A 20,036-nucleotide genomic window follows, 5' to 3' on the forward strand; every position below is an offset into this window, starting at 1 on the left:
AAGAGGAAATCACGTGATGTGAAGATAAGCGGGGGTTGCTGCTGCCCCCAACAGGTCTGGAGGACCCGGCGCCACGTGGTAAGCGCCTGCCCGGATTTTGCACTCTCTGCTAGAGGGCCCATAATGTAGGTGACCGTCTGCAACTTACTCGTCGCTCCTTCCCCAGCCCCTCCCCACCCCAGCTAATTTTTATGATCCTGTTGGTTAATGTGATTCAAGGGCAGCCAAGCCAAGTCAGGAGTCGGCAAACTGCGGTGCTGCCTCTCTCTGTAGAGCTCTTGAGCTAGGATGAAATTTAAAAATTTTGTTTTTCATAAAATAAAAAGTTATTATGTAGTAACTTATGGACCCCTGAGTAAGAGTCCACATTATTCTGTTACAAAGAATCTCTCTCTCCGTTGCCCTTTATTACAACTGCTTCCCACTGTTAATTATTTCCTATTTATCCTGTATGTTTGCATGGCATTTATTTGTTCTCTCTTGTTAGATTTTAAGTTCTTTGAGGGCAGGGGCTGTCTTTTGCCTCTTTTTGTATCCCTAGTGCTTAGTTGAGTGCCTGGCACGTAGTAGGTACTTAATAAATGTTTGTTGATTGAATGGATGCCCCATAGGAACTTCAAACTCAACATGAGCAACAGAAAGTTTATTATATTCCAACTAGTTGGCACATGGCTAGAGCACTGGGCCTAGAGTCAAGGGAAGACCTGAGTTCAAATCTAACCTCCTATGCTTACTAGCTGTGTGACCCTGGGCAAGTCACTTAACCTGTTTGCCTCAATTTTCTCATCTGTAAAGTGGAGATAACAATCTTATCCACTGCCCACTTGGCACCTGTGAGAGATGATCTCTCGGAAGTGAAGCCTCCTCAAAGGGTCATCAGTTCTTGTTAATGGTTCTGGTATTGTTGCTTTTGAGTGTACATGTGTACCAACACTAAGTGAAGACCCCTCAGAATGCAAGACCCTCCCCTCCCCTAGCCTTCTCCCTCTCCCACTCTTGGATAGTGTTAGCAGAAATTCCTGAGACATGGGAGCATCCTATCTCATCCTCTAGCTGGTTGTATGACCTTGGGTAAAAGACTGCTGAAACTGTGAGGCCCTGAAAAGGGGAACGTGCTGGGGTACTTTACACACAAATAGATTGTATCCCTGAGGCTCAGTCCATGAGCCGATGGGAGGGGGGTTAGGGTGGGCTGCTACGTTGGGGTCTATGTAGTCTTGCCTTGAACTCTTGGGGCAGCTGAAGCAGTATGGGAGTGCACTTTCTCGAGAAAGTCAATAAAGAGATCTCTCCTTTTTGCAAACTTTTGTCAAGACTCTGGTTTTTAACTGTGTAAAACAATGTAAACAATGTGAGGTCTCTCAGATGGACTAAGCATAGCAATTTCTTAGACTGTTACAAACTCAATCAAGGTTGGTTACACTAGCCTCAATAGGCCTAAGTTTTAGGTTCCTAGAAAACACATGATTTGTACTGTTACATCAGCATTAGGTAATGGCTAATTACTAACAAGGATAAAATAGCTAGGATTGGTAGTATTATAATGAGATTCCTTGTTTCTGGGGTACAGTTTCACATTTTAGATTGTAAGGCTGAAATTCCTGTCCAATGGGAATTCAAAGCCAGTGGTGGGTGGGTATCTCTGTGTTAGGGCTATATAACCTTTGTCCTGGCCTTTGCGCCTTGCCTCGCTTCGCTCGGACTGCCCCAGACGAAGCAGAAGCCCCCTTCTTGCGAGAACATGATAAATCTTTCACTTTATACCTAGAAAATCTCTGAGTGTTATTTTTGGGTAGCTGTAGCACACACACCTAGTAGGCAATATATAACTGTGAGCCATTATTATTAATTTTTTCCCCCTCCTTCCCCATTCAGTCCTCCAAATTTCCTTTCCTTTCTCTAGGGCACCACCCCCACCATCCTTCCAGTCATCCAAGTCTCCCAAGCTGAATCCTTATCAATTATTCCCTGTTCCTCACCTCCCTGTGTCGAATCAATTGCCAAGTGTTTTGTCTTCTCCCTCTGCAAGATGTGTCCCACAAGTCTCCTCCTCTCCCCTCACACAGCTAGCACCATAGTGCTGACCTTCATTATCTCTGACCTGGGCCATTGCAATAGCCCCCTCATTAGTACCCCCACTTTCAGTCTCTTCCCTCTCTAATTTATTCTCAATATAGCTCCTGTCAAAATATTTTGGAGACACCCTACTTCCCAGAGTCAAGGCCCAGCAAGCAGGCTGTGTCCTGAGCTTGGCATAACAATAATCCTTTGTGCTCTCTCGGTGATCTCAACCCTCTGGCAAAGTGGATTGTGCCAGGTGTTCACTCCTCCTATTTCTTTTTTGTTCCTTTTTTTTTTTTAGGCAGTTGGGGTTAAGTGACTTGCCCAGAGTCACACAGCTAATAAGTGTCAAGTGTTTGGTCTGAGGCCAGACTTGAACTCAGGTCCTTCTGACTTCAGGGCTGGTACTCTATTCACTGCGCCACCTAGCTGCCCCTCACTCCCCCTATTTCCCAGGGACCTGACAGCCAACATCATTCAAGCCTCTGACATGCTCACAATCCCTGTTCCTTGTACTGTCCTCCTGTTTGTTCCCATCACAAAACTCTGGTTTTGTACCCCACAGAGTAATCACAACCCCTAAGACTTGGGACAATACAGGACCTGTGGGTACAAGAACTCAAGACCTAAAAATGATTACATCATAGTTAGTCCAGCCCAGTGGGTACATAAGCAGTGCCTGTTTCCCAACATGTTAAGCCCTTCTACTGAAGAGGACTGCTATTTGTGTTTTCCTCACTCTGAAACTAATTAAACCACTACTTGATTCCAGACACACCTGCCTCTGGCTCACTCCATTCGGCTCCATCCATTCATTCCCAGGTTAGAGACTGGTCCAGTCTGGACTGCATTCAAAATTCTGTCGATACCACAAAATTAATATTCCCCAGGCATGAGAATGTTACCCTTTCCCCCCCAAAAAATAACGGAATGGTTATTGCCTCAGCAATAAAACAGAAGATTCTCAGACATCGAAAACCCTCCCTTCTCACCTACTTTTCCAGATAATTTCTGCTTCTCCTTCTGGCACTTTCTTTTCTGATCAGACTAGCTTGAGAGCTGTTCCCCAGACAGCAGAGTCTGGTCTCCTACCTCCCTTCCTTTGTCACAAGTAATCTCCTATGCGTGGAATGACGAATGGCTCAAAACTAAACCCCCTTTTTTTCCTCTGAGGAGCAAAGTTAAAGGTTAATCTGTGCTAAATCATTCATTTTGGGCAGTCGGGGTTTCTGTCAGAACAACCCCACATTTTCCAGCTAAATTCTTGAACTGCTTTCAAGGAGGAAGATTTTAATGCTATTTAACACAACATCTCCCCCAGGCGTCTGGTAAGTGCCCTCAGCTTGAATCCCTAACTCTCTTCTCTTTCTGTTGAGTTCGCTTATTAGGAGAAAACTGGGATTGGGTATCGGAGGACACCAGGGCTGGTAAAGGCCTGCCAGGGATAGCACTGATCAACTTCTGAGGCCCAGGGGCTTGGGAATTTGTGCCCATGGGTGGAGGCCAGTGAAGATATCTTGAGTGGGGACTGGTGAAGATCCTACAGTTGAGACTGAAAAGTCTCAGGTTTTACAGGTTAATTCGGGTTGGGGACTGATTAAAGCCCCGGTTTTTAATTTAGGTAGTTTACATTACTTGGTGAAGAAAAGATTCTGAAATAAAGTAAGATCTTGGTCAAGTTTCCATAAGTAACCAAACATCCAAAGACACTGAAGCCACCCCCTCTAAAGGACACAGCAGCTGACCATATGTCTACATTATGGGCCTGAAATCTGCAAGAATCTGACTGGCAGAAATTGACTCTAGATGAGTTCCCCCCCCCTCCCCATTATTGGCCAACCTGGGGTATTTTTGATTGGGATAAAATTAATTACCTTAAGAAATGTCTTGATGAAGCTGCCAAGAAAATTAAATAGCTTAAGCTTTTAATAAAATGGCCACTTGAACCCACCAAATGAGAACCCAAAAGTAACTTAGCGCCTGTTATAGAAACATCAAACAAATTGAAGTGTGAAAAGAAAAGAGGCATAAAATCAAATCTATGTCCTCCAAAGCAGTGTCCAAACACTTTCCCTGGACAATCAGAATTGTATCACTCAGTTAAAACAGGCGATCAGAAATTTGTGTGCTTGTAAGCTGCCTCTCCTAGAGAATATTTATTCACTCCTCCCTAGGAAAGATTCACTCCCTTACTCTGAGGATGAAAAAGGGAAGGGGGAGGCCCTTGAGGCCCCAGCCCTGATACACCAGTTCCCTTTTAAAATCAAGAAGTAGCCTGTGGTCAATACTTCAACTCATTCCTTTAAATTGAATTATGTGACATCTGACATAAATTTCTAAGAGATTTGACTGGCAATTTATATTGGTTTTAGTTTGGCTCTTATGATTATTGCAAATTAAAGAAATTAAGACTAGTCACTGAAAAATTTTATTCTGATCAGATGAACTTTTGATTTACAGAACAACTTTAAGTGATAGCTTCTGCCTACCTCCCCCTAAAAGGGGTTTTTTCTTTATATTGTCTTTGTGTCTTGTATCATTTCCTCTGTTTTTGTGTCTTTGCTTTGTAAAACCTAGGGAAATCTGTCTTGTGTTGTGTTTGTATTGTTTGTAGATTCTATTGCAGAAATTTATCGAAAGATTTCTTTTGGGGGGGGGCAGGGCTAGGCAATGGTGCTAAGTGACTTGCCCAGGGTCACACACAGCTAGTAAGTGTTACGTGTGTAAGGCCACATTTGAACTCAGATCCTCCAGACTCCAGGGCTCTCTATCCACTGCACCAGTAGTGAATGGGATGCCAGCCCCCTCTCCCCCTACAAAGATTTCTCTTTTTTTTTGAATTTTATTTATTTTTATTTATTTTTTTAAATTTTTCCATATGCTTTTGAGTTGAAAATTTTTTCTCCCTTTTTCTCCCCCCCCCCTCCCCAAGATGGCACACAATCTGACATAGGTTTTACATTTATATGCCCATTAAACATATTTTCACATTAGTGAAGTTGTAAGTAAAAATTAAAACCAATAGGAGGAACCATCAGAAAGATCAAACAAAACTCAACTGAAGGTAAAAATAAGCAAAGATTTCTAAACGGGAAAATGCAGCCAGCCAGAAAAACTGCTAAAAGGCTGAAGCCAAAAGACTTTAGAATACTGGGGAAGACTAATGAAGTTTCACACTTCAGGCAACTGTCCAAGTAAGCAGGACTAATTCCCACTTCAGACTTTCCACAGGAGATTAAATTATGGGGGGGGGAACCCCGCAAGACACTTTTTCCCTGTCATTTCAGCCTTGGCCAAATTGACTTACAGTTTGTAGAACTGCTAAAAATATTTTAGTAGATTGTGGAGTTGAGGAGATTAATCTTGAAGGATTTTGGACGTTGATCATTTTAAGATTGCAGGAGAGAACTCCTAGGATTTTGGTAATTCTAAGAACTCACTCCATTCTGAAATATCTTAGTAAGTTTTGGGGTACCAATCTGGACTTTGTTTTAAGTAAAAATAAGAATTAAATTATGTAAAAGATTTTAAGGCAAATAGCACCTAGATAATTTTTCCTGAATATTGATGGCCTTACTGTTTTAGTACCAAGATGGAAGGCAGCTAGTTTGGAAGTAATCCCAGACTGAAGAAAAAAAAAAAAACAACACGACATATTAATCTTGTGGGTACTTTCTTTTCTTTCTTTTTTAAGGCAGTTGGGGTTAAGTGACTTGCCCAAGGTCACACAGCTAGTAAGTATTAAGTGTTTGGTCCGAGGCGAGATTTGAACTCAGATTCTCCTGACTTCAGGGCCGGTGCTCCATCCATTGCACCACCTACCTAGCTGCCCCTTGTGGGTACTTTCATACCCCACTGTGGAAACTCCCTCCACAGATGCTATGGAAGTAGGCAACAGGATGTGGTAAATGACTGGATGTAAGTGTGAGAAGGCAACGTCAAGGATGACTATGAAATTAGTCTAATAGACTATGAAAAAGACTGAAAAAAGGCTGAAAGGATGGGTGATGCTAAGATAAACACTAAACATAAATAACATGTGCCACACCATTAAAATACATTAACAGAAAAAAAAATAATAAAGTATACCAACAGAGAAATATCCTGGATGAACTTCTTTATACCACAAATTACAGTGAATTTATTTTCTGCCAAAGTATTTATGTAAACATCAGAACTGAGGAAAAGTAATACTTTAGCCCCTGCCCAAAAAAGCAAATCTACACACTCCCATTAGGAACATAAAAAAAATACTATTAGAATTACAGATAAATTACATGTTATATAGCTGAAAATAGTTTTTACCACAACTATAAAATATGGAATAATCATTTGGAAGTCAGGTTTCAGTCCACACAAAATGGGTGTTTGATATCATCATTATGACTGACCACTTGAATGTCTACTGATTGGTTACATTCCCAGTTCTGAGGGCAGGAGACCATTCTGTGTCTACCTACAAGGTTTCCCCTGCTTCTTCCCACCCCCCCATTGGCTTAACTATTTGTAACCAAGTACTCATGAAATAATTTTTTTTTCTCATGCTCACAAATAATCAACCAACTTTTTCAGATTCATGGCAGGCAAGTGCTTCAGGGAGAGTGGTGCCACAGGGTCCTGAGAAATGAAACCTGAAACAAGAATAAAGAATATTGAAATTAAATATGGTTTACCAAACTGAAATCACGTATTTCTTTAAAATAATTCTTAACTATTATAGCATCAGGGGTTGGACCTATGATTTTACCAGTGTAAGGAAGCTCCCTCCACCAATGTGGACTGGCACCTTTTCTGCAACTTATAGTCTTAGAAAATGCTTAGGGTCCTTCAGATACTCAGACATGACTATTATCCTTCCCAGAAACAGCACAGAGGACAGACACCAGATTTGGGGATGGGGAAGCCTTGGGGGCACCCAACCCTACCAGTGACACATCCTGGGAATCCTCAGCAAGTTACTTAATCACAGTGCCCTGAGCAAAATAATTCTTACATTAAGTAAAATAATATCTGACATTTATATAGCACTTTGAAGTTTGAAGGTAGGTGCTATTATTATTCCCATTTTATAGTTGAGGAAACTGAGGCAGACAGGTTAAGTGCAAAGCCAGTAAGTGTCCAAATTATGATTTGAACTCGGGTCTTCTTGACCCCAGGCTCAGCCGATGCTCTCTCCATTGTGCCACTCGAAGGTACTCACTGTCATTTTTCTTTTTTTTGTTTTTGTTGGTGAGGCAATTGGGGTTAAGTGACTTGCCCTGAGTCACACAGCTAGTGAGTATTATATGTTTGAAGTCACATTTGAACTCAGGTCCTCCTGAGTCCAGGCTGGTGTTCTATCCACTGCACCAACTAGCTGCACTTTTTTTTTTCTATTTCTTGATCATTGTGGTATTATTTTTTGATCTTTTCTGGAATGCTTGTATGAGAATTGGGCTGCTGTGCCTCTACTCACACCACTTTGTCCAGAAGTTTTCTCTTTGACTAATGACCAGCAGTAGCTTGTTCCATAACACAAATCAAAGTGTACATTTGTTGTTTTTACTGGGCAAATCAGAAAACCACCCTTTGGAAATGGCTTCTTAGAGTCTAATAAACACACACACACACACACACACACACACACACACACTCACTCAGGTAATGTAATCAGTGTAAGGAATTTGAGGAATGGAAATTACCTCCATCAATTTGTAACTTATTCAAAGAGTAGCCCAGGGCACTATTAGGTCAAGTGATTTGGTGATGGTCAGAAAGCTAGTATGGGTCAGAAGAAACAAAACCTAAATCCAGGTCTTCCTGGCCTTACTCTGGAGAAAGTGAAGCTGGTGACTTTGTGACTTTGCACAGCCCTGCCTCACTTAAATCCAATTCACTTGCATGTCATGGCATCACCTCCCCAATCTCATGGTCCTCTTCTTCTTTTTTTAAAAATTTTATTAATTTATTTTGATTTATCAACAATCACTTCCATATGCTTTTGAGTTTAAAATTTTTCTCCCCCTTCCTCCCCACCACCCTCCCCAAGACGGCACACAATCTCATATAGGCTATACATTTACATTCCTATTAAATATATTTTCACATTAGTGAAGTTATAAGTAAAAATTAAAACCAATAGGACGAACCATTAGAAAGAGGAAACAAAACTCAACAGAAGAGAAAAAAAATGACAGCGATTCAGCTTCTATAGTTCTTTCTTTGGATGTGGATAGCATTTTCCATCATGAGGCCTCTGGGGATGTCTTAGATCCTTGTATTGCTGAGAAGGGTTAAGTTTATCAATATTAGTCATTGCACAACAATGTTCTTTTGGTTCTGCTCACTTCACTCAGCATCAGACCATACAAGTCTTTCCAGGTTTTGTCATGGTCCTCTTTGAAAACAAACAGCAACCTCTGTGAGTAGAAGAGGAGCTGCCTACTGGGGAACAACTGGAACTGGTTAGCTGGGCAACATGCACCACTGCTTCTTTACTTTTCTTTTCTCTGTCCATATAGAGTATCATACCCTTACCTTCTGATGCTCTGCTCAAAGGAATGTAAATTTTGATCTCTGAAACTTTTTTTTCCTCTAAAGACCATGCCTTAAACCCAAATCATTCTGGCTCTCATTGACTGACCAACAATAGGTCCCAGGCCAAGCCCTACTAGGTCATTGTTTGGACCCTGATCGGCTCAGAGTGAATGTAAATAGCAGCTGTTTCTGTTTTGGCCAGAAAACTTGAGGGTCTGTCCTTCCCAGATTGATTTTTTTTTTCTGACTAGGTCAAAGAGGCCATTCTCTGCCTCATTTTTTACCTAGCTTTAATCACTGAATAGGCACTGCCTCAGTCAAACTGAGGCCTGTTAAAGACCTTAGCCTAAAAAGCCCAGGTCCCCCACTGAGTCTGGGGACCATCTCCAGTCATCCTGACCTACAGCTTGCCACTGGACCCAGATGGCTGTGAGGAGAAAGTGAACAGCCCTCCCTCACTTAAATCCAATTCAGTTGCATGTCATGGGATCACTTCCCTGAAGTCGTGCTCCTCTTTGAGAACAAAAGACAAACAACACAGCTTTTCTTATATTTTTTTTCCCTTGTTTGGACATGTGACTTCATTGGTGTCAGGAACTTCCAACAAGCAAACTTTTCTGCAAGTTGTATTTGTAAGAAGTGCCATGAGAGTTAAACCTTGCTCAGGATCGAAAATCAAGTATGTGTTAGGGGCAGGACTTGCTTTCCTGACTTTTCCTGAGGTCAGTTCTTTGTCCACTACTCTGCATTACCTCTTCTCTTAAACATACATCACTTAAATATACAATCATTATATAAATACGGTAAAGTATGGGCTTAGGGCTAGTGAGAGACAAAGATGAAGTGTGATAACATACATGAAAGTGCTCTCAAAGCTTTTTTAGTCTATACAAATATAAGCCATTTTGTGAAGAATAGAAAAATGCTAGACCCATTTGATAAAGACAAAGTCTATGTATGTTTCAATACCATTCAGAGTATATTACTATCTTTCAAGAAAGACTAAGTTATAATGAAGTTTACTATGTATTCTTTCATAATGTACCAGTCCAATTTTAGGTTTAAGTCTAATTATTATTACAGATGTCTATAGGAAAAAATGAAGGAAAGGAAGATGAATTAAACAAAGTAAACCCCAAAACTCTAAGCTATCTCTATTAAAATTATTTTCATTAAAAAAATCAGTTGAGAGGGCAGCTAAGTGGTGTAGTGGATAGAGCACCGTCCCTGGATTCAGGAGGATCTCAGTTCAAATCTGGCCTCAGACACATAACACTTACTAGCTGTGTGACCCTGGGCAAGTCACTTAACCCCACTGCCTAACCAAAACAAAAAAAAATCAACTGATTATGTGCTATGTGCAAAGAGCTCTTCTGCTGGTCATGGTGATACATGCTTATATTCCCTGCTACTGGGGAATAGTCACTGTCAGGTCTCTTGAACTCGGGAGTTTTGAGCCACAGTGGGCCAAATCAATAGGATGTCTGAACTAAGTTTGGCATTGTTATGGTTTGTCCTAGGGAGTGGGCACCACCACATTGTCTAAGGATGAGCAAATTGTCCAAGGCTGGAAAATGGAGGTCAAAGCCCGATGCCGATCACAGTGGGATCAAGCCCACGAGTAGCCCTTGTACTTCCAGCCTGAGTGAGATAGGAAGACCTAATCTTTAAAAATAAACACTTTTCTAAGCACTGTGAGTGATACAAATATGAATAAGATATAATCCCATCCCTCATTCTATTTAGTTATTATAGAAGTAGCAGCAGAATTCAGGTTTTGTTAAGTACTGTTTCCAGTTTTAAGAAGCAAGAGTGGAATTCAACCTTTTTATTAAGTACTATTCCCAGTTTTAAGATGAGGTTAAGAGTGTATGTTGTAAAGTCAAAATGGGTACATGATTTAGATATAAAAGCAATGATACTATCAGCAAACTAGGAGAGCAAGGAATAGTTTACCTGTCAGATATATGGAGAACGGGAGAATTTATGACCAAAAAAGACATAAAGAACAATATGAAATGCAAAATGGATGATTTTGATTACATTAAATTGAAAAGTTTTTGCACAAAGCCAGTGCAACCAAGATTAGAAGGGAAGCAGAAAACTGGGAAACAATTTTTACAGGCAGTGTCTCTGATAAAGGCCTCATTTCCAAAATATATAGAGAATTCAGACAAATTTATAAGAACACAAGCCATTCCCCAATTGATAAATGGTCAAAGGATATGAACAGACAGTTGTCAGCTGAAGAAATTAAAGCCATCTACAGTCATATGAAAAAATGCTCTAAATCGTTATTGATTAGAGAAATGCAAATCAAAACAACTCTGAGGTACCACATCACACCTATCAGGTAGGCTAACATGACAAAACAGGAAAATGATAAATGCTGGAGAAGATGTGGGAAAATTGGAACACTAATGCATTGTGAGTAGAGTTGTGAACTGATCCAACCATTCTAGAGAGCAATTTGGAACTGTGCTCAAAGGGTTATAAAAATGTGCATACCTTTTTATCCAGCAATAACCACTTCTACGTCTATATCCCAAAGAGATCATACAAATGGGAAAAGGACCCACATGTACAAAAATATTTATAGCAGCTCTTTATGTGGTGGCAAAGAACTGGAAATCGAGGGGATGCCCATCAATTGGGGAATGGCTGAACAAGTTCTGGAATATGAATGTTATGGAATACTATTGTGCTATAAGAAATGATGAACAGGCAGACTTCAGAAAAACCTGGAAAGACCTGTATGGATTGATGCTGAGTGAAGTGAGCAGAACCAGCACAACGTCGTACAGAGTAACAGCCACACTGTGCAATGACTAACTTTGATAGACTTTCCTCTTTCTTGTGGTTCCTCCTTTTGGTTCCAATTCTTCCTTACAACATGACTAATGTGAAAATATGTTTAATAGGAATGTATATGTAGAGCCTGTATCAGATTGCGAGCCGCCTTGGTGAGGGGAAGAGAAAAATTTAAAACTCAAAAGCGTATTGAAGTGATTGTTGAAAACTAAAATTAATAATAAAAATGAAAAGAAAAAAGATAATTAGAAAAAGAAAAAAAAAAAAAAAAACCTGGAAAGATTTAGATGAACTGATGCTGAGTGAAATGAGCAGAATCAGGAGAACACTGTACACAGTAACAGCCACGCTGTGTGATGACTAACTTTGATAGACTTAGCTCTTCTCAGCAATACAATGACCTAAGACAACTCCAAAAGACACAATGATGGAAAATGCTATCCATATCCAAAGAAAGAACTCTGGAGTCGGAATGTAGATGGAATCATACTATTTGCTCTCCTTTTCTTTTGTTGTTTTGTTTTGTTTCTTCTTTCTCTTGGTTCCTCCCATTAGTTCTAATTCTTCTTTACATCATGACTAATGGGAAAATATGTTTAATATAAATGTATATGTAAAGCCTATATCAGATTGCACGATGTCTTGGGGAGGGGGGAGGAGAGGGAAGGGAGAAAATTTAAAATTTAAAATCTTATGGAAGTGAATGTTGAAAACTTAAAAAAAAAAGTATATCTTTGCAAGCTTACCTAAATGATGCCCCATTTCCCTTAGAAATTTAACTGGCTAAACAGGGTGGGGAACCTGCTGCCTCAAGGTCACATGTGGCCCTCTAGGTCCTCAAGTGTGGCTCTTTGACTGAATCCAAACTTCACAGAACAAATCCTCTTAATAAAAGGATTTGTTCTGTATAATTTGGACTCAGTCAAAAGGCTGCATCCAAGGACTTAGAAGGCCACATGTGGTCTCTAGGTCATGGGTTCCCCACCCCTGGACTAAACTATTGTGGCCCAAGTTTAGAGACAAACTATTTAGTTTTCAATCAGCTGTTAAGTTTTTATAATAGGCAGTTTCAAATAATGATACTGTTAAAGAGTTCACCCCTCTGTATCTCTTCACAGTGCCCTTCTGTTAAAAAAAAAAAAAGATAGGGTTCTTAGAAAGCAATGTTAAAATAGAAAGAATGCAGTGGTATCTCTGGAAAGAAATCCCAAAATAAGTAGCCAAAATGAAGAGCTTTCAGATCAAAGAAAAAAAAATACAAAGAGCTACAAAGTAGTTCAAATATCAAGGAACCACAATATGGATCACACAAGACTTAGCAACTCACACTATATAGGAGAGAAAAACTCAGAACATAATAGCCAGTTTTTGCTGAATGTTAAGGGACCATTCTGCAGACCTCCTCATCCCTTTGGGAGAGCTTCTGTATGACCTTGCCCCCTCCATGGCTCTGCAGCCCCTACAGCCAGAGCTCAGCTTTAGTGCCTGGGGCTCCTACATTGGGAACAGCTTCAGTGCCTGGAGAGAAAGACCCTGCTGCCACCACTGCTGCTGCTGCCCCTGCCCAGAGCCACAGCATGAAGGCTTGAGGTCCTGAAGCCCAGGGAGTTGAATTTGTATAATGGAAATTTACATAAAGTGAGAACTGTCTATATAACAGAAAGCAAGAGATAAAAGCTTACAACCAAATATAACTTGTCTGGCAAAAGTAAGTATAATCCTATAGGGGGAAAAAAGTGGCTACTTAATGGGATAGAAGATTTCCAAATATTCCTGATGAAAAAGTCACAGCTGAGTAGCCATTTCAAAACATACCAAGAGAAACAAAGAAAGATAAACATTTATTCAACTGAAAGGGAATGTATGGAGATGAATTGTCCATATGTTAATAGAACCTTAATATATTCAAGGATCACAGTAAAGGTTAAAATGAGAGAGGATTTGTGGGTGGTTTTATTCTGTTTTAATGTTCTTGGGAGAAGATAAAAATGGGAGGGACAGTGGGACTATACTTGGGAAGTGGAAGAAGGGGAAGGAAATCACTTGCATAATACAGGTACAGAAGATGAAGAGTATATCCTCACGGAGGAAGGGATGGGGTGGGAGAAGGACAGCCCATGAAGCTCACTTTCATCTCAGCTGGATAAAGGAAATTTGAACATAATTACTTATTTCTTCATCTCATCTATCCCCCCTTAATACCCATTTTCCTCCCACACATAGGCATTTCAGTATAGAAATACATTAACTCTGGGGCAGCCACGTGTCGCAGTGGATAGAGCACCAGGCCTAGAGTCAGGAGGACTTCAGTTCAAAGCTGGCCTCAGACCAGACACTTGACACTTACTAGCTGTGGGACCCTGGGCAAGTCACTTAACTCCAATTGCCTTACCAAACCAAATCAAACAAACAAACAAACAAACAACAAACAAATAAAAAAAGAAATACATTAACTCAAAAGGGAAAAGGGAGAAGCTAGAAATAAAGGAGAGGTAGAGAGATCTAAGAAGGAGTTCAAGACAGGTAAGAGAACAGTCATAAGCAAAACAAATCAAATGTTGGAGAAGAGGAATGTGAAAAGGAGATTAAGAGAAAAGGAAGAAAGAGCAAAACCTAGGATCAGAGGCAAGGTAAGGAGAAAGAGAAGAGCTGTAACAGAGAAGAAACAGACTTTCACTTATAAGATTACAAAGCATCAGACAGACTCCTCTTCTACTGTCTTACTATCTGTAAAAAGGGAGGTTAGGAGTAGAGGAAATTCAAGTACAAGAGGACAGGATGGAGGGAAATAGAACAATTGACAATCATAATTGTGAGTGTGAATGGGATAACCTTACTCATAAAGTGAAAGAGGACAGCAGATCAGGAGCAGAATTTATATATTGTTTGTAAATAATACAACTGAAACACAAATATGAGCATTGAGTTATAATAGGGGGCTGGAGCAAAATCTCTTGTACTTCAGCTTAATTTTTAAAAAAACAGGGTTAGCAATCTCAATTTCATATAAAGTTACAGTAAATATGAACAAGATAAACAGAAAGAGGAGAAAATTACATTATGCTGAAAGGCACTGTAGATGATGAATCAACTTCAACACTTAATGTAAATGTATTTAATAACATAGTATTTAAATACCTGAAGGGAAAGCTCATTGAAATAGAGGGAGAAGTTACAGAAAACTATAACAATGGAGAACTTTAATATATTTTTCAGACCTAGACAATTGTAACCAAAAGAAGAATAAGAAAGAAATTAAAGTCTTGAATAGAACTTGCAAAAAATTAGACATGACAGATCTCTGGAAATTACTGACTGAGAAGAGAAAGATCATGCATAATTCAAAACTACTTGGTACCTTTACAAAAACTGACCATGTACTGGAGCATAAAGACCTCACCAAAAAATGCAGAAATGAAGAAATACCTAAATCATGGCTTACTGATCACAATCCAATAAAAATCACATTCAGGACAGGCCCTTAAAGGGTGCATTAAAAGAACTGGAGGGTCAAAGAACAAGTTACAGAAACAATAGAAAAAAATTTCATCAAAGAAAATGACAAAAAATGAGACAAAATACCAGAGCCGAAAGAATACTGCTAAAGTAGTTTTGAGGGGAAATATTTATATCTCTAAACATTTTCAACAACAGAAAGGAAAAAGAACAATGGACTGGGCATGCAATTAAAAAAAAAAACTTGAACAAGTAAAAAATCCTCAACTAAATAACACAGTAGAAATTCTGAAAATTGAAGAAGACATTAATGAAATTGAAAGAAAAAAGGCCATTGAATTGATAAATAAAAGTAGGAAGTATTTTTAAAAAATCAATAAAATAGATAAATCACTAACTTAACAGAAGAAAATCAAATTGTTCATATAAAAAATTAAAAATGAAAACTCAACTACTGAAGAGGAATTAAAGGAAAATATCAGAAACCACTATGCCTAATTACATATCAACAAAACTCATAACTCTGAGGATATATAAACTTACAAAAATATAAAACACAGAACAAGAAAAGGACTATTTAAATAACTCAATATTAGAAACAGAAATTGAACAAGGCATAAATGAAATCCCAAAGAAAAGAGACCCCAGGATCAGACAGATTTTCATGTGAATTCTATCAAAAATTCAAAGAATAATTAATTTCAATAACACATCAATTTTTTACAATAATAAGAAGGCACCCTTCCAGTCTTTTTCTATGATACAAACAAGGTCTTACTACCTAAAATGGGAAGAGACAAATCAGAGTAAGAAAACTACAGACCAACATCCCTAATGAACATCAATACAAACAACAATGATGACAACAAATAAAATATTAACATGTAAGCTAGAGTTAGGAAGAACTGAATTCAAATCCAGCCTCAGACACTTACTAGCTATGTGACCTCGGGCAAGTCACTTAACCTTTTCTAGTCTCAGTTTCCTCATCTGCAAAATGAGGATAATGATAATAGCACCTCCCTCCCAGGGTTGTTGTGAGGATAATAGTGAGATAATATTTGTAAAGCATGCTGCAAACCTATGAAGCATTACATAAATGCCAGTTATTATTATTCTTATCATTACTAGTGCACTACTGATAGAGCCATAAATTGGTGTGGCCATTCTGGAGAGCAATTTGGAAGAATGCCCAGAAAGTCACTTAAGTGTGCATAGTCTTTGACCCAATGTTAACATTACTAAAACTAGGTTGTGAGCTCCTTGAAGGCAGAGACTACCTTGTGCCTCTTTTTGTAACCCCAGAACTCAGGATAGTGCCTGGTGCACAGTGGGTGCTTAATAAACATTTACTGACTAGGACTATGCCTCCCAAAAATAAATGAAAAGATGGAAAGGACCTACGTGCACAAGAGCATGCACAGCAGCTCTTTTTGTGGAGACAAGAACTGGAAACTAAGATGGCATCCTCCTTTCGGGGAATAGATAAACCAACTATAGTACTGAACATAAAGGAATATAGCTGCATCATAAGAAATGACAAAATGGACAGTTTCAGAGGAAACTGGGAAGATCTCCATGAACTGATACAGACTAAAATGAACAGAGCCCAAAGAACAATTTATATAACGGTAACCACATTATAGAGAAAAACAACTTTAGAAGACCTTAGGAACTCTGATCAATGCAATAATGAACCAAGAATGAAGAAGAAACATGCCACTCATCTCCGAGAGATGTGATGAACTTAAAATGCAGAAAGAGATATACATTTTCAGACATGGCTAATGCAGGAATGTTTTTTTTTTTCAGATTATGCAGCTACATAATGAGGGCTGTATTTTTTTTCTTTTTATTTGCTTAATAAAAAATAAAATAAAAGGGCCAGGAGACAACTAAAGGGGAAAAGTATTTAAATTTAAATTTAAATGTAAAAGTTACCAGCACTCACCAATCTTAAAAAAAAAGAAGAAATGAAATAAGTATTAAAATTTTAAGTCTACATGTGTGCTATATATGTGGAGCTCATAAATACCTGAGGTATGGTATTTACTTGGGGGAAAAAAAAGATGGGATTCTAAATGTCCACTATAGGGAACTAAACAATATAATTCTCAAAACTAAGCAGCTGAAAAATCAGTTTTCAATTAATTCCTACTTATAAATTTAAATTACAGAATATTTCTCTTAACATTCAAAATGACCAACAATAGTTAAATGTATGTGTCGCAGTAGCTGATCCTACTTTTTCATAAAGGCTAATATAGGCTGGCTTTTAAAATGGGCCCCTCTATGTGCTGATTCTCTTCCTCTAGCACAGATGCGAAATGATGCAGTCATCACAGACGCACCTGCCACACCTTCCCCCCTTGTCACTTAGTTTCTTGTCTTTACCTGAAGTTCTGTGTAACAGGGGTGGTTTCCATGTTAAATTCGGCCACTGGTACTCCCCTAATTGATACATGCGGAGCAAACATAGCTGCGGGATAAACCACAGAGGACGTTCCCACCTAATGAGCAAAAAGATCAAAGAAGCAGTATTACTACACTGCTGATAGTTAAGTTTATTTCTACTCCCATCTCCCCAATTCCACAAACTCTGACAGGGTTTGGGGATCCAGGTGTGTGGACACAGCTAAAGCTGAATGGATACAAAGGCACAGGTGTTCAAAAAGAACAACAAAACAGAAAAATCTCTAGTTATACAAAAGGAAAAAAAGAGATAAGAAGATGCCTCCAAAATTGTACTGAAGACTACAGGAGTAAAATATCATGTCTAGTCTTTCATATTTTAATGCCACTTAAAAATGTTTAAATTTTATTTATTTCTTGTTACATTTTAAGTTCTGAATTGGCTCTCTCCCTCCTTCCACACTCTGCACTAGAGAAGGCCACCATTTCACACACACACACACACACACAGAGTTGTTCAGAGCTGTTCTTCAAACAATATTGCTGTTACTGTATACAATGTTTTCTTGGTTCTGCTCATTTCACTCTACAATATTTCACACGAGCCTTTCTATGTTTTCCTAAAATCATTGAGCTCATATCATTTCTTATATTACAGTAGTATTCCATCACAATCATATACCACAACTTGTTTAGCCATTCTCCAATTGATGGGCATCCCCCTCAATTTCCAGTTCTTTGCTACCCACAATGAGAGCTGCTATAAATATTTTAGAACATGTAGGTTCTTTTCCTTTTCCCCTGACCACCTTGGGAAACAGAGCTAATAGTGACATTGTTGGGTCAAAGGGTATACATAGCTTTATAACTCTCTGGACATGCTTCCAGATTGCTCTCCAAAATGGTGGCATCAGATCACAGTTCCACCAATAGCACCAGTGTCCGAATTTTCTACATCCCTTCCAATATTTGTCATTTCCCCCTTCTCTCATTTTAGCCAATCTGATAAATGTAAGATAACCTCAAAGTTGTTTGAATTTGCATCTCTGTAATCAATAATGATTTAAAGCATTTTTTTTCCATATGACTATATGTAGTTTTCATTTTTTCATCAAAAAACTGCCTGTTCATATCCTTCTGACCATTTATCAATTGGGGAATGACTTATATTCTTATAAAGTAGACAAAGTTCTCAACTCACATTCTTATAAATTAGACAAAGTTCTCTACATATTGAGATATGAGACCTCTATCTAAGAAACTGTCTACAAATTTTTTCCCCAAAATTTTCTGCTTTCCTTCTAACCTTGACAACATGGCTTTTATTTGTATAAAACCTTTTTAATGTAATCAAAATTATCCATTTTACACCTCACAGTGTTCTCTATCTCTTGTTTATTCATAAATCCTTCTCCTATCCGTAAGTCTCACAATGCCAGGTAAAAAAATGAACACTTTTACTCTGCATTTTTTTTTTTGGTAGAAGACCTCAGTATACCTTTTTTTTTTTTAAATCTCTAAACAACCTTCTGGAAAGTCTTAGAAAATACTTGGACTGAGTAAGCAGGGAATCACTTACCACTAAACATAAGTCACACACAGCAAGTTCTTTGTTGACCTGGTCAAGAACGTCAGGGTCCAGATTTTCTCCAAACCATACCACATGGGGTCGAAGGAGGCCACTGCAATCTTTTTCTTCACATCTGTGAATGTGGACATTACTCACTTAGCTGCTGAAATCCTAGCTCTCATACAAAGAATAAAGTTAATACCTTCTTGGAACCCTTGAAAACCCCACAAACACCATCCCCACTCATCCACCAATTCTGCACTTGTACTCATACTGAAGAATATACCTCCCTGACTTGTGTATATAATAAATTTTTCACTGTCCCTTCAGGCAGCGATTTTTTTTTTGGTTGTTGTATATTCTACATGGCATCTCTCAACTTAATCTCTTGCCTCCTTCCTCAATTTCCTGATTATGATGAGCACCATTCTATTCCTATTAACTCAATCTTTAAAGTCATTTTTAACTTACCTCACTTCTTTGCACGCAACCCCTTTCTCCATTAATTTCTCAACAACCTCTCACGTGTAGTATTTGATAAAACAAAGACAAAAACATCCCTTGGTGAACAATTTCTTAGTATGAGACTCTGTGTCATTACCTAGACTGGTCTTTAAACAAGAGACTATTGCTGGGTCCATTCACATCAAGGATGCTCATAATTGTATTATTTATCTAATGTTCTATTGCTGCTCTGAGATATTCCTGAAATGTACTAAGTCTTCTTGCAGAAGACAAACAAATATGGAGAAGAATTGAGAAGGATGTGAAGGACTATGTGGATATGATCTACTCCAGTGAAGGGGAGGAGAGGCACTAATAATATCGTGCATCTGTCTAAGTGCCTAAGTATATCTCTCAGAATCATTCTTTCTTCCTCTTTCTAATGTTGCCCCCACAACAGTTTAGGTGCTCATCTCTTTAAACCTTGGATTATGGAAAAAAGGGAAAGAACTGAACTTACAGCTAGGAGATACCTGGTGCAAAGTCTGTTTCCAACTGTATGATATGAGAAAATCACTTAATCTCTCTGTGCTCTGATTTCCTATTAAATTTCCATTTCTATAAAATGGGGGGGTGTGGGGCATGGTAAAATAGCAGAAGTACCTACCTTTCAAAGTTGTTGTGGGGCTCAAATAAGACAACAGATGCAGAGTATCTGGCATGGGGCAACTAGGTGGCACAGTGGATAGAGCACTGGGCCTGAAGT

At 38.8% G+C, this 20,036-nt stretch overlaps 1 protein-coding gene across 1 annotated transcript in view; it reads right to left on the minus strand.

Moving 5' to 3' along the window:
- Positions 1 to 6,163: 6,163 nt before the first annotated feature.
- The window catches only part of SIRT5 (sirtuin 5), a 32,311-nt gene continuing 18,438 nt past the window's right edge, over positions 6,164 to 20,036 (minus strand). Inside the window, exons 7-9 of the mRNA XM_020986778.2 lie at positions 18,836 to 18,959; positions 17,239 to 17,354; positions 6,164 to 6,692 (exon numbers count right to left, since the gene is read on the minus strand). Of these exons, the coding sequence (XP_020842437.1) occupies positions 6,617 to 6,692; positions 17,239 to 17,354; positions 18,836 to 18,959 (316 nt within the window). The 3' untranslated portion in view covers positions 6,164 to 6,616. The remainder of the gene's footprint in view (positions 6,693 to 17,238; positions 17,355 to 18,835; positions 18,960 to 20,036) is intronic.

The sequence above is a fragment of the Phascolarctos cinereus genome, unplaced genomic scaffold (genome assembly GCF_003287225.1).
Source record: "Phascolarctos cinereus isolate Bilbo 61053 unplaced genomic scaffold, phaCin_HiC Scaffold_4;HRSCAF=312, whole genome shotgun sequence".
NCBI lineage: Eukaryota > Metazoa > Chordata > Mammalia > Diprotodontia > Phascolarctidae > Phascolarctos > Phascolarctos cinereus.